Source organism: Eptatretus burgeri, chromosome 14 (assembly GCF_056783735.1).
Source record: "Eptatretus burgeri isolate ZD-2024b chromosome 14, Ebu_testis_v1, whole genome shotgun sequence".
In the NCBI taxonomy this organism is placed as follows: Eukaryota; Metazoa; Chordata; class Myxini; order Myxiniformes; family Myxinidae; genus Eptatretus; species Eptatretus burgeri.
Genome location: NC_140974.1, coordinates 6,299,064 through 6,313,768, shown reverse-complemented (window position 1 = coordinate 6,313,768; position 14,705 = coordinate 6,299,064). Strand labels below are relative to the sequence as shown.

At 30.8% G+C, this 14,705-nt stretch overlaps 1 protein-coding gene across 1 annotated transcript in view; it reads right to left on the bottom strand.

Annotated features, from left to right (window-relative positions):
* Positions 1–13,343: 13,343 nt before the first annotated feature.
* The window catches only part of LOC147012601 (uncharacterized), a 3,267-nt gene continuing 1,905 nt past the window's right edge, over positions 13,344–14,705 (bottom strand). The window contains exon 3 of the mRNA XM_085853625.1: positions 13,344–14,705. This exon is cut by the window's right edge and continues 511 nt beyond it. Coding sequence (XP_085709751.1) covers positions 14,152–14,705 — 554 coding nt within the window. The 3' untranslated portion in view covers positions 13,344–14,151.

Genomic DNA, 14,705 nt, shown 5'->3' with positions numbered 1-14,705 from the left:
TACTAGTTTTTAAATTAATTCGCTTATTTGTTTTATTTACCTTTGTTTTAGTTATTTTTTCAATAAGACTTATTTGATATTTTTCACATTCATTATGTTTTCCATTTATATACCAAGACTGAGATTTTCTCCACTCTTTAGTTTGATTAATACTTGGTTTAACCATTTATATATTGTGAAAAAAGCGGCGGTAGCCCTTAAAAAACCCTAACCCATCTTCCCATCGTTAAAACATAATCTATTTTATACACTCTATCATACAATATCCATATGGAACACAATCTATTCCATTATCTAAAATAAATCTCTTATCATCAAAGGCTCCTAATGCCTTTTTATTTACTTCTTCACTATATATGTTATGTTTATAACTTCTTATTGTATTCATTTTCCTATATTCTTCTTTCTTATTCATCAAACAATTATAATAATTTCTAAAAGTTATTGATTTCTTTATTACATATTTCTTTATTCCCTTTAACCTCTTATCAATCTGTTCACCATACTTATAAGCATATGCCTTTGCTCTCAATCCAATAAACTCACTCATTACTTTTCCACCCAACTCATCCTTAAACTTACCAATAACCTTTTCATTCTTTTTGGAAAATAACTCACTCTTCTTGCTGAAATTACTTGTATCATATACTCCAATATTTTTCTTCATATCTTCATAAACATCATCAGTTTTTATATCTAGGATAAAACTATCAGTGTCCATATACAACAATGAAACATTTTCACCATACTCTTTCTTTAAGTCATTATACAAATAATCATACATCAATATCTTTGATAAATCAAGAACTGCTGTTCCAATATAAATTGGTTTATCCATTACAATACTTTCCTTTTTCATATGAATTGCAGAAAAGTTCTCTGAAAAAACCTCTTCTCTCTCAAAACTTGGTTTATTTATCAATCTCGAAGCTTCTTTCCAAGATGTTGCGAATCTAATGTTTTGCCTGTTTCTAACATTTTCCATAGTCTTTCCAAATACAGCATTATTCATTAATTTATAAAAGTCCCCTTCAAATTTTACTTTTGTATTTGCTCTCATATCTGTATTGAATTGAATATACTTTTTCACCCAAGGACTTTGTTTAAATTTTAAAACTCTATGAATTTTAGCTACTCTCAATCCTTCTCTCAAAAACTGTTTTAAGCTTCTCTGATGCAAAACATATCCCTCTTTATCATAGAATGTTGTTAATAACTTTTCTGTTGATTTACCTTTAATATTAAAACTTTTATGATAATCACTTAACCATTCTTTCTTTGGAGTTTCTTTCTCACATGCAAAAGGAAGATCTTTATGCTTATTATGAAGATCACTCGGGTACCTCAAATCAACTTCAAAATAATAACCTTCTTCTTCGTCATTCAATTCCTCTTGAGAAGAAATAACAATATTCATCAAAGCCTTTTCATAATCCTTTTCTTCCACCCACTCTAATTTACCATAAGGCAGAGATTGAGACATTGCCCATCCATACAAATTATTAGCATCAAAATACATCAAATAATTACTATCTTTTTCACTATCATAATTTGGGAGATATTTATTATTTGCTTTCGCATATCTTTTTGAACATACTTGTGATATTCCACCTCTCTTGGACTTCTCAATCATCAAAAGCATATCAACATCACTGATTAAATCTATATCTTGTTTTGTCATTTTCAACATTGCACTCCAAGCTAAACCAGGAGCTGTGAAATAGTGGGCAGGGTCTAATCCATAACAATTTTTATTATGACAGAGTGTTCTAAAAGCCTCAAACACATCAGCTAACAATAAAACATCTGTTTTTAGATATAAATCATGATATTCTCCAAGGTTCTTTATCTTAAATATTTTCCATATTTCTTGTGCGTGTTTATATTCCTTATCACTTATCTCTTCTTCATAAAGGTTATTATAGAAACTTTCTTTTGAAGGAAGTTGTGTTTCTTTAAATCTCATAAATGAATCCATATAATCATAAGGATAAATTCCCTTACTTGTAAGAATTTTCTCTTTACTTTGAATTTCATTCCTTGTTTGAATTTCCTCTCTCGTAAGAATTCCTTCTTTAATCAGAATTTCATCTTTAATCTGAATTTCCTCTTTAGTTCGAATTTTCTTTATAATTAGAATTTCATCTTTAGTTAGAATTTCCTCTTTACTTTGAATTCTCTCTTTAATCTGAATTTCCTCTTGAGTGAGAATTTCCTCTTTTGGAAAGAATGAATTAAGATTTGGAAAAGAGTCCGTGGAGCTTAGATTTGATGCGAGGTAGGCTAGTGGTGTTCCCATAAACTTGTAAGAATCTAAAAACCTAATACGAGTTATAGGTTTTGTGAATATCATTTTTGAAAATGAAATATACTTTTGACTTGTGTTTGTTATAGCAGAAATATTCCCTGGTGTTTTTGAAAGTTCATTTATAAATAGATGTGTATCATAGTTGGCGCTGTTGTGAAGAAAGACTGGAATAAAAGAAGGTAATTTATAATTAAGATTACAACAGGAATGAGCGGGACCTCTATATTTACCAGTAAGATGACAATGGTCTCTAACTTTAGACTCCTTAATTTCCCCCTCACAAATATGACAGATATTGTTCATTCTAAATTCTAATTTTTCTTCTTTGGTTAATTTCATCGGTTCATTTGTTTCTTTCATTAATTTAGTGAGTCTTATACAATCCTTTTCTAATCGTTTTACAAACTCTTGTGAAGCATTTTTTCCACGATAATGTTCAAGTTTGTTATACTTTTCTCCAACAGATGATTTGATATAATAACAAAAACCACAAGGAATATGTTTTTGATATTTATTTGTATATGGTTCTTTTGGATTAGGAGAAGCAGTATTTATCTTTTTAAGGATACATTCAAAATCAGCGTATATCACAAATGGGTGCATGATAGATTTATTATAATCTTCAAAATAAATCTTTTCACCAGGTTTAGGCATTGTAATTACAGCTGATTTATGATTACTACAATATTTTGAATGTTGTTCTAATCGTTCTTTTGTATGAAATGAATTAAGACATCGCTTACAAGGATATATTTTGTTTGCTGTTCTGAATACCTGAGAAGAGATTAATCTTGATAAATTATTGATGTATGTGTAATGTGAATTCTTTCCAACACTAAAATATAAAAGGTCAATGTGTGTTTCTTCATTTTTATAGTTGTTTGAAATTTTTAATATTTGAACTTTGTTTGTATCCGTTAATCCATATACATTAATAGAAAGATTATTCTTTTTCTCAAATTTAGGAATATCTGTTAATGGCATTGGGAATTTAAAATCTTTAATGTCCAAGGTATTCTCATATTTCATATATTGTTTTACTCTTTCTGAATTACATTTTGATGGATGTAAGTGAGCAAGAACAGACCAGAGAAAACATTTATTATCATTGTTCTTAATATTAACAACTGCCTTCTTTAGTTTTATTTCTTTTGGTAATTCAATATAAGAAGAAGCTTTAAGAGGGTTTGATTTTAGAATGTGTATATCTAAAAAGATGATTTTTTTAATATTGAATCCACTTCCTACCACTGTATTATCAACATCCTCCTCTTGTCTTGATAGTTCTTCATAAACCCCACTATTCAAAAAATCTTGAAATGATGTTATAAAATGAAGATCTGTTCTCATATAAGGAGTTTGTTCTTCATCTTGTCTTTTCATATTCATTTTCACTCCCATATAAAACTTTAAAGTTTTTATTTCTTTTAATGTCTTTTTAATAAATTTTTCAACATCGGGTTTCACTATTTCAATTGATTCAGCTATTGATGATGGACCGGGTTCTCCAAATTGAAAAATCCTTATTTTTATATGCCCTTTAAATGCCCCATCAGTGTTTTTAATATAATAGTCTCCCTTTACTTTAAACTCATTTTTCTTGTGTTTTTGTGATTGAAGATGTTGATTATAACTACTCTTCAAAACATCCTTTGAACAGATATCACAATGTTTTCTTTCCAACTCAAGAGGAGATATTTGATGAAATAGATTAAATGTGTGTTTGTTGGTTTGGAGGTGTTTTCTATAATGTTTATATTCGTGATTACAAACATCGCAGTACGTTGTATTCACCATATTTATAGAATAAAACTTTGCTTAAACTAAAATTTTCTTGATGAAAATTTTGTTTAATTTATAGGTGAATCTGTGCTTAAAAACATTTTATCCTCCAACTTTTTCACTTAATAAATACAATGTTTCAAGACACAAAAGACAAGTTTCAATCAATCTCTTCATCTGTTAAAGATACTGAGAAATATGTCAAGGATGTAAAATTGAACAAAGATAAATATAACAACTATTGGATAAAAACTATTATGGTAAATAATATGAGTTCTTCAATTTCCTTCAGTGGAAGGGCTTTTAGTATACCTGGTAGAACATCAATTAAAGTATCTCTAACAAAAGTTTCTCCTCTCCTTCTAGTAATATATTCAAAACTAGAAAAAGCAATGAAACAAGAAAAAGTATCAAAGAACAAAAACCTTATGGATGAAGCTTTAGAAAGAAAAGATAAGACCATCTGTAATATGCAAGGAGAAATTTGTATTTTTTTCAACAACCTTAAAGATGTAAATCTTGATGAAATAAAGGATGTTAATATATCAGGTGAAATGACATTTCGTTCAATAGTAGTTAACGATAATTTTAAAATTACCTTTAATATAAAAAATGTTGTCGTTGAATCTGATAATGAAAAAAGTATATCGATATCGATGGTAATATACAACTGAAAGTATAGATGAATTTCAGTTTAAGTAAAGTTTTACTTTATAAATATGCTAGACTTTCCTGATTCTCCATATGACAAATTTGAGAATTGTCCTGCGTGTGAAAGACAGGGATTAAACACAGAGTCAAAAGCCTATAAACAATGTATATTCTGTGATTATCTTCTAATTAATGATAATAAAAAATATAAAAAGGAAAATAATTCTTTTAGATTTACACCAAAAATGAATTACTTTACAAGATTGATTAGAGAAATGAATGTAAAGTATGAGGATGATAACACACCTTTCCTTACAAGGGAAGAAACTGAACGTATAAGAGAAATGTTCAAAGGATTGTTGTTGTATATTATTCATGGATGTAATTTTCAGGGAAATATCAACACAAGATATTGTATAAATAAAATAATGGATTATCTTGAAATTAAACCTGAACTTAGGATAAAATATAGAGTTTCTAAAAAAGCCAATAATAAATTAAATAACCTGTTTTTCAAATATATAAATGAATGATTTTTTACCTATTTGGGAAAATAAGATAAAATTTAACAACCATAAAAATCTCCCAAATTCATTAAGATGTCTCATAGTTGGTTCAAGTGGATGTGGAAAAACCTGCTTACTTTTAAAAATGCTCCTCACTCCCAACTTTTTAGATTATGATAATTTAATAATTTTCACAAAGTCGAGTTTTCAACCAGAGTATCAACTACTCTCACAAGGTTTTAATGCTGGTCTTCAAAAAGAAGATATAATAGGTTTATTTAAACGTCAAAAAAACCTAAATGATTATAACATTGAAGATATAATTCAACTATTTTGTGATACACAGAGATGTAAAAAGAAATCAAATCTTATAACTTGTATTCTTAGTGATAATACGGATGATATACCGTCTCCCCAAGATTTGGATAAATCAAAAAAGAACCTCGTTATCTTTGATGATTGTGTTAATGAGAGAAACCAAACGGTAATGGACAGCTACTACACAAGAGGGAGACATTCTTCTTGTAATTGTATTTATCTTAGTCAATCGTACTTTCAACTTCCTCGTCGTTCCATCAGAAACAATGCTAATACTTTTATTTTATTCAAGTTAAATTCAATAGATATCAATAATTTTTGGAGAGATAATTGTTCTACATTATGTAGTAAAAAGAAATTTGAGGATTATATGAAGCACACGACTGAAAAATATAAATATATTGTTGTGAAACAAGATGAGATATTAAGGGATATATTTTTTGTTTTATAAACAACTACATATATAAATGACAACTATTATTATAAATCTTGTGGGTAAATCTGCTTCTGGAAAAAACTTTCATAAATCAAGGTTCTTGTGTAGTACAAATGAGAATATTGTAAATTTACTTAAAAACACCCCGTGATACGCATTGTATCAACAACAACTAGAGCAATAAGACCTGGAGAAGTAAAAGGTGAAGATTATCACTATATTTCAGTGGAGGAACATATGCGATTGAGGAATGAAGGACAAATATTTGAGGAGGTTTCTCTTGGTACAACAAAATATTCACATTGTAAGAGTGAGTTAAAGAAACTAAAATCTGGTGGTGTTGGGATATTAGAAACTAATCCAGAAGGAACGAGACAAATTATTAAATATCTGAGCGGAGTGAAGATTTTATCATTCGGTTTTGATGTTGATGAAGAAACTCAACACAAACGTATGAAAAGCAGAGATGCAAGGATTAGTGAAGAAGAAATTACAACTCGCATTAATGTTAATAAAGAATTTGATGAAATATTTAAAGAAAAGGATTTATTTGAACACATCTACTTGAATGATGAAGAAAAGGAAAATTTCCCTGTTGATCTTTACAATTCATTAAATGATATTTTACAATAAATAAATGGATACAAAAGAAAGAGCAAGAAGATTTAAGGAACATCAAGAGTTGGTTTCAAAAGTTGTAAAACAACAGGAAGACATAAAGAAGAAACGCAGACAGAAACTAACGGGCGAAGAAGCATTTGAAAAAAAACAAGAGAAATTTTTTAAACCACTTTTAAAAACTTCCCAAGAAAAAATGAAAGATGTTTCCACAGTTCCCACAGTAGAATATACTCCTAGAAAGCTTCAAATGTTAAAAGATTTCAGTCAAATGACGGAGGAAGAATTAGAGCATTTAGGAGAATTAGAATATGATGATGAAGGTTTATTTCAACAACTGGAAGAGATTAATCAACCGCCTGATTATATTGTGAATGCTGTTCAAAACAATGAATATTCAGCGGATTCAAAAACCAAAGCAGGACTCATTCCAACAGAACAACCAGCAATATTTCTTCTTGTTCAAGAAAAGGTATTGATATTTAATGATGAATTAAGGTTCTTAAGTTCTGCTCAACCCCCTGTTAAACTAACTCCGAGATTAATGTTTCTTCTCACAAAAGATGGAAGGCAAGGTTCAACTGTGAGGGATGAATCAAAGTATATTGATAAACCATTGGATATGGAAAATAATGATGATAGAGTATATATTGATTTGCTGAACACTCTAAATTATAAGGTTATTCTTTCTGGTAAAAGTAGGAAGAATGAGAAGGAGAAACACATTATTCAGGCTTTAAGTATCCTTGGTTCAGGTATTAGTTTTCTTCCAAATGACCCATCGCAATTAGTTAATAGACTGTTATTGTTGTTCGGCAGTAAGAAGGCTGGAAATAACAATTGTTTTAATGAAGCATCAGCCATTTTAGACCAGTTGATGAACATGAAAATAATTAATAAATCTCAATATAAAGACATTTTATCTCATATTAAATAAGATGAGAAGCACAATCCTGAGTTTTAATTTCACAACAAGCGACCACACATCTTCATTCCCATACCCACTACAACTTGACACAACAAAAGAATATGAGGCATCTTTATTGTCCATGGAGACTTATAATACCTTATTTAATATAACCGAGAAAAATGACAAGTTTAGTTATAATCCGGGAAGTGGATACAAAACGATAACAGTCTCACCCGGAGCATACGAGATTTCTCAAATATCTTCCGAAATTGCTCGTCTTATGAAAGAACAGGGTGATGAACCAAAAAATATTGTTATAAACATTCAAAAACATACTTCAAAATCAACGATTAAAGTTAAAAATAACTACAAGGTTGATTTCACAATTGATAATTCATTTAGAGAGTTATTAGGTTTCTCCTCAAAAAAGATTGAAACTAATGGGACGTTTTACAGTGATAATGTCATTCAAATATCCTCAGGAATAAATTCGGTGTTAATTCACTGTGATTTGATTGATGGTGCTTATAATGATGGATTAAAAACAAATACAATATTTTCATTCAGCGCATACTCAACCCCAATTGGTTATAAATTCAATATGGAGCCTAAAAATTTGGTTTATCTACCTGTGTCAGGAAAAACCATACACAGAGTAAATTTTAGGATAACCGACCAAGATAATCGTGTGATCTCTTTTAATGGAGAAGTTATATCCATCAGAATTCACCTACGTGAAGTTTTTCAATAAATAAATACGATGGTTATTGTGAGGAAGCACGAGTTGGGAAAATATAAAATAATTACAGGGGATGGGATGTTCCTTTCCCCGTACTACAAGGGTGAAGGTATGTATCTTGGTAGAGGATACTATAAACCTAAGAGACAAAGGGGTGTTGGACATCAATTTAGAGGAGATGGGATAATTGATACTCTCATGGGTATTGGTTCAACTATTCTTAAACATAAAGACCTAATTGGTTCAACTGCTTCTGCTGTGGGAAATGTAGCAGGTGCTGTAAAGAGTATAAAAGATGCTCAGAAAGAATCTCATAAATTACAAGCAATAAAAGAAATTAAGAAAGGTAAAACTCAGTTGTCCCCCAAGAACGACAGAAAATAATTCAAATACTTGGATCAGGGTTTCAAAAGTTTTAACATCTTTTTTCCTAAATAAATACAAGTATGGAAGCAATTGATAGTATCTATGATTTGGATGATACTATTATTATCTCAAACTCCACTAAAAAAGAAGATTACTTCAAGGTAAATGCAATAACTGGAACAGACTGGAATACAAATGGTACAAAAAGTTTTGAAATAAATAATCAACAAACCTATTTGAATCTCTCCGAAAGTTTCTTGTTGTGTAAATTTAAATTCACTAAGGCTGGGAATAACACAAACGCTACACTTGTAAATGATTTCTTCTGGAAAATGTTTGATAGTGTGCGATTGTATATTGGAACACAAGAAGTTGAAGCGGTTGATTATGTCTCTGCTGTATCTGAAATGATGAAATTTACACTCTATACATTCAGTGATAGAATGGGAAAGGGGTCTGTCGAAGGTTTTATTCCTGATATGTCAACGGGAACAAACACAGACCCTGGATATATTCAAAGGAAAGGAATGTATAATGATGATACAAAAGCAGAAAATAGTTTTACTGTGGCAGTTCCTCTTAAAGGTATATTTGGATTTTGTGATTATGATAAAGTTCTGTATGGTCTTAAAATTAGATTTCAACTACAAAGGAATGATAATGAAAATAGATTGCTTTTTGGTGTTGGTAATGCTTTTGGTGATCAGAATAAATTTGTAATTGAGGAGATGAGTTGGTATATCAGTGAATATACTCCTAATCTTAAAACAGAAGAGATGTTGAATCGAAGACTTAACTCAAAGAGACCACTCAGTGTATCATACCTCAAAAGAAGATGTCAACACGTTAAACTCAATCAAACTACTTACACGTGGAATTTGGGTGTTCTGGAAGGAAAGCCACGATATCTGTGGATGATTTTTAAAAAGCCAGATGGTGATACTGCGACTGATAAGAATAATGCATTGAGTGATAATGCTAAGGTGAAACAACTTCGCGTTTCTCTAGACGGAACATTTTATCCACGAGATAGATTGGAAATTAATTGGGAAAAAATGATTTTGCTGAAGCATACAAGTCTTACCAAAAGGTGTGTGAAAGTAATGGAAATAAAGAACCTATTTTAGATATGACAGCATTTAAAAGTTTGTATACAATCTATACGTTTGACCTGAGCGCTCAAAAAGAAACTATAAAGTCTAATCGAGTGGATACTTCCCTATACATTGAAAGAGGAGAGAGTGAAGAAGTTGATACATATTGTTTGCTTTTGGAAGAAACAGAATTGCAGATTAATACAGATAATGGTGTGATGATTAGTCTCACATAATTTTTTGTTAAATAAATGAGTGGCAAAGTACCAACTGGGGTATATGTTAATCAAATCAATCTTCATAAACTATCATCTTGTGTTCAAAATCAAAAGCCTTGTACGATTAACGTTAATACAATTCAGAGAAAAGGAGCAGTAAGAATTGATGTTTTGCTCACAAGAGAACAGGTTAAAATCTTGAATGACACTGGTTCACTTAAAATTAAAATGACAAAACCAATGTTGAAAAAATATTCAATAAGAGAGACGAGTGGAGGATTTCTCCCATTTCTAATTCCTTTATTTGCTGGTTTAAGTGCGGTTGGAGCATTGACGGGTGGTATTTCAACAGCGGTCAAAACTGCCAACGAAAGGAAGGCTCAACTCCAGGCTAAAAACAATTGGAAAGACATAACAAAGAGTTGGAGAAACAAATTAGTGGAAGTGGTGTAATTGTAGATTTTGCTGAAAAACTTGAAGGTCTGCCTGATAAAGCGAGATTGTTAGTTGGAGATATGCTTTCTTCTATAGCACAAGCAGGTGTAAAATTAACGAAAAGAGGTAATGGATTATATCTTTCTAATAAATAAATGAGCATTGATGAGTGGTTGAAAGAATTTGGAAAGAATACAACATCAAATTTACAACTTGTCAAATATTGTAAGAAATTAAAAATTCATAATGTGGTTATTTGTATGAGAGATGAATTAACAAATGTGTCGAAACATACAAAGAATATTATTATGAACTTAGAAGATAATGATGGGAACGGTTCTCATTGGGTTTGTATTTTTAATAGTCAAGACAAATATTATTTTGATAGTTTTGGTCTTCCACCACCTGTTGAAGTCATAAAATTCTTACAGAATGGTGTTTATCAAACATTTCAAGTCCAAGAATTAAATTCCAAGTGTTGTGGTCAATTATGTCTATATGTGTTATTTCAACTCAACAAAAATAAAAAATTTTATGATATTATTTTTAATCTAATATAAATGACTTATGTTGGTAAAGATGGTTCTATCTTTGGTGTATCTCAAGAACTGGATATTGATTTATCAAATTATTACACAAAGGCACAGGCTGAACGATATAAATATAATATAAACAAAAATATTAACATGAAAAATGCTTATAAATTAAAAAATTATCCAAGCCCGACTGACGCGAATGACTTGGTGAGATTAAGCGATTTATCACAATATATATACTTAAATAAAACGGCTGTGTATTCTAAAGATACAGAAGTGTTGATATTATCTCCAGGTCATACAGAATTCACAGTTCGAATTAAAATAAATTTTTATAAAGAAGGGCGTATCGTTTGTATGAGAATAGAACAATGGGGGTATGATATGAATGATTTAGGGTATAATTGGTCATTTAAAATTAACCTCGAAGACCTGGAACAATTAAATCAGTCTCGTAAGGAAGAATATTATCCACTTGGTATCGAGAATGAGTTTTGTGGAGCCACGATTAGTAAACAACAAATAAAAGAATTTAATAAGGGTAAATATAATAATGGTTTTGCCCTTGTTTATCTCATGAAAACAGAAAAAACAGGATTATATATAATAAGTAAGGAAATACAAAATGATTTAACTATGGGAAGATGGGGAGGTGTTTCGTGCCATAATATTATTCTAACATATATTTCTAATACATAAATGACAGCAAGAAGGCTTCAAGAAAATTATCATTTCTGTGTTCAAGCATACCTTCAAGAAAAGGGTATTCGGTATTTTAATAAATATGTTCTACAACATAAGAATGAGGTATTTTCAATAAAAGATTGGCATTATGCTGATGTTGATAAACCAACAACTTTAGATTTAATTAGAATGTTAAATAATGAAAAAATTATAAGGTTAAGAAAAGGTAAGGCTCTTTTAGAAATTCAAAAGAAATTTTATTGGTATCCTGTTGTAAAAAAATTATTTTGGATACAGGAATAACAAGAAATCCTGATGAATATATGTATAATATTCTATGGGGTGTAAACGATTCAAGTATAGTAAGGGATGAGGAAGGAGTTGAAGAAGAGAGGGAAGAGGAGGAAAAGGAGGAGGAGGAGAGAGAGAAGGAGGAAAGAGAGAAGAGAGAGAGGGAGGAAAGAGAGAGAATGAATAAATATCAAAATATGGAAACCAGTGAGATTCAAAAAGAATAGAGGTATTAAAGAAATTAACTTATCTCACCAGGGAGGAATACAAAGAATTAAAAAGTCTATTTGCAATACTTTCGACAAGACTATCGACATCGAGAAGACATGTATTTTAATTCAAGTTTTTTCTTAAATAAATGGAGGAGAGAGTGAAGGCATTTCTAAGGATTCTTTATGTTTTAAAAATTAAGATTCAAATGTGCATGTTGGAAACTAAAAAGGTTTTTGCACTCTGCAGAAATTTTTCTCATAAATAAATGAGTTATTGTCTCAAATGTAAAAAGAAAACTAATACTAAAAATATTTCATATATTAAAAGTAAAAATAACAGGGTTATACAAAAAGGTATATGTTCGGTGTGTGGTTCAAAAAAAAATCAATTTATCTCCAAACACAAACTCGGAGGAGATATACAAAAGTTTTTATCAGGAAGTAAATTTACAACTACTGGAATACCAGGGGAATTACATCTTCCAGGGTATTCTTTCTGTGGTCCAGGCACAAACTTGGATAAAAGATTAGATGAGGCAGACAATCCTAAATCCTGGAGTAAACCAATCAATAGAGTTGATGAAGTGTGCATGAGACACGATATTGATTATGGGAATACCACAACGTTGGAAGAAAAGCATGAAGCCGATAGAGAAATGTTATATAATTTGTCTCTGATACAAAATCCAACCTTGAGAGAAAAAGTTGATAGGTTCATCGTGAAGAAGATGATTAGTGCTAAATTGAAACTTGGACTTGGAAATTCAAAAACTTATAGGCTCTAATGATGCCATTAAGACTGAAGAGCAATTAGCTGATGAATTACATAAACCAATATTCACAAAGTTTCAGAGAAGGAAAGTTTATTCCAAGGAAGTTGATTATATCTGGTCTGCTGATTTGATTGAACTCAATAATGATAAGGGGTACAAGTATGCTTTAACCGTTATTGATTTGAGGAGTAGATATGCGTGGGTTGTCCCTTTAAAAAACAAAACAGGTAATACTCTTATGTTAGCTTTTCAACAGATATTTAATAAAAGTAAGAGAAAACCTAAGAAATTGTGGACTGATGAGGGTAGAGAGTTTTATAACAAGACATTTATGAATTTTCTAAAAAATAACAGTATTACATTATACAGTACCTTTAATGAAGGGAAGGCAGTTGTTGTTGAACGTTTTAATCGTACCTTAAAAGAGAGACTATATAAAAAATTCACACAACTCGGTTCACAACAATGGTCATCTTTTATTCAGGATATTGTGGATAAGTATAATGACACGATTCACACGTCAACGAATATGAAGCCATCAGAAACATTTACAAAATTAAAATATGAAAAAGAGATTAATGTCAGAAAACCTAAGTTCAAAGTTGGTGATATCGTAAGAATATATAGGTGGAAATCTCATTTTGAAAAGGGTTTTACTGAACGATGGACGAAAGAACTTTTTAAAATTGTTGATGTAATAGATACAGTTCCTTGGACTTATAAAATATATGATTTGGAAGGGGAAGAGATTTTAGGTTCATTTTATTCACAGGAATTACAAAAGACAAAACTAAGCAGATAATACACCTTTGTGGACACTCGAGGGCCAAGTCCGAGGTGTATAACAGTATATAATGTGTGTCAAGGGGGACGTTCTTAGATCTGTGAACCCCCAAACACAGAATCCTCAACTGAATAGTCAAGGTTTAACTTTTGTTTGTGTGTGTGTGTGTAATGGGAGCAATAGGTTGGCGCTTCACTCCCTCCTACTATACACCGTTGTGGACACTCGAGGGCCAAGTCCGAGGTGTATAACAGTATATAATGTGTGTCAAGGGGGACGTTCTTAGATCTGTGAACCCCAAACACAGAATCCTCAACTGAATAGTCAAGGCTTAACTTTTGTTTGTTGATGTGTATGTGTGTGTGTGTCCCAACCCTCACATTCAAAATCTCAACCCCAACCCTCACATTCAAAATCTCAACCCCAACTCAATCCTCGCCCAACACAATGTCTTTTTCAAAATGAGATTTCCACCTATATATATATATTTTTACGTTTTTTTCTTCTTCCAATTCTGTCTTTTAAGGCTTTCAGGTTTGATGACGTAGAAAGGGGGAGTAAGCCTGCACTTTCTTCCCAGAACTTTCTTGATCTTGCTCCCATCAAGCACCATCCGACAAAGAACTACATCGATAGGTTTAGATCCCAAAGAGTGATAGCAACTCCAAAAGTCTCCAAAATATAAATAAATAAAATAATAATAAATAAATAAATAAATAAATAAAAGCCCCCAAAAAAGTTTCAAGTGTCCAACATAAACCCAACTTTCCAAGTCTTCAAGGTATAACCACATTCCCGTTGAGTTTCCAAGATATGTATCACATTGTGAGTTATCAATCCAGAACCCACATTTCAAGTATTCAAAGTAAAACCAACTTACAAAGTCTCTTAAGGATAACTCATTTACTGATTTTTTCAAAATTTGTGAGTCTCCAAGGTAGGCCCCATATTTAGAACCATCTTGGCAGAACCCTTTTCCTGAGTCTCCAAGGTTGTTATTTAAACCATCAAGGCAGAACTCATTTACTGATTTTTTCAAAATTT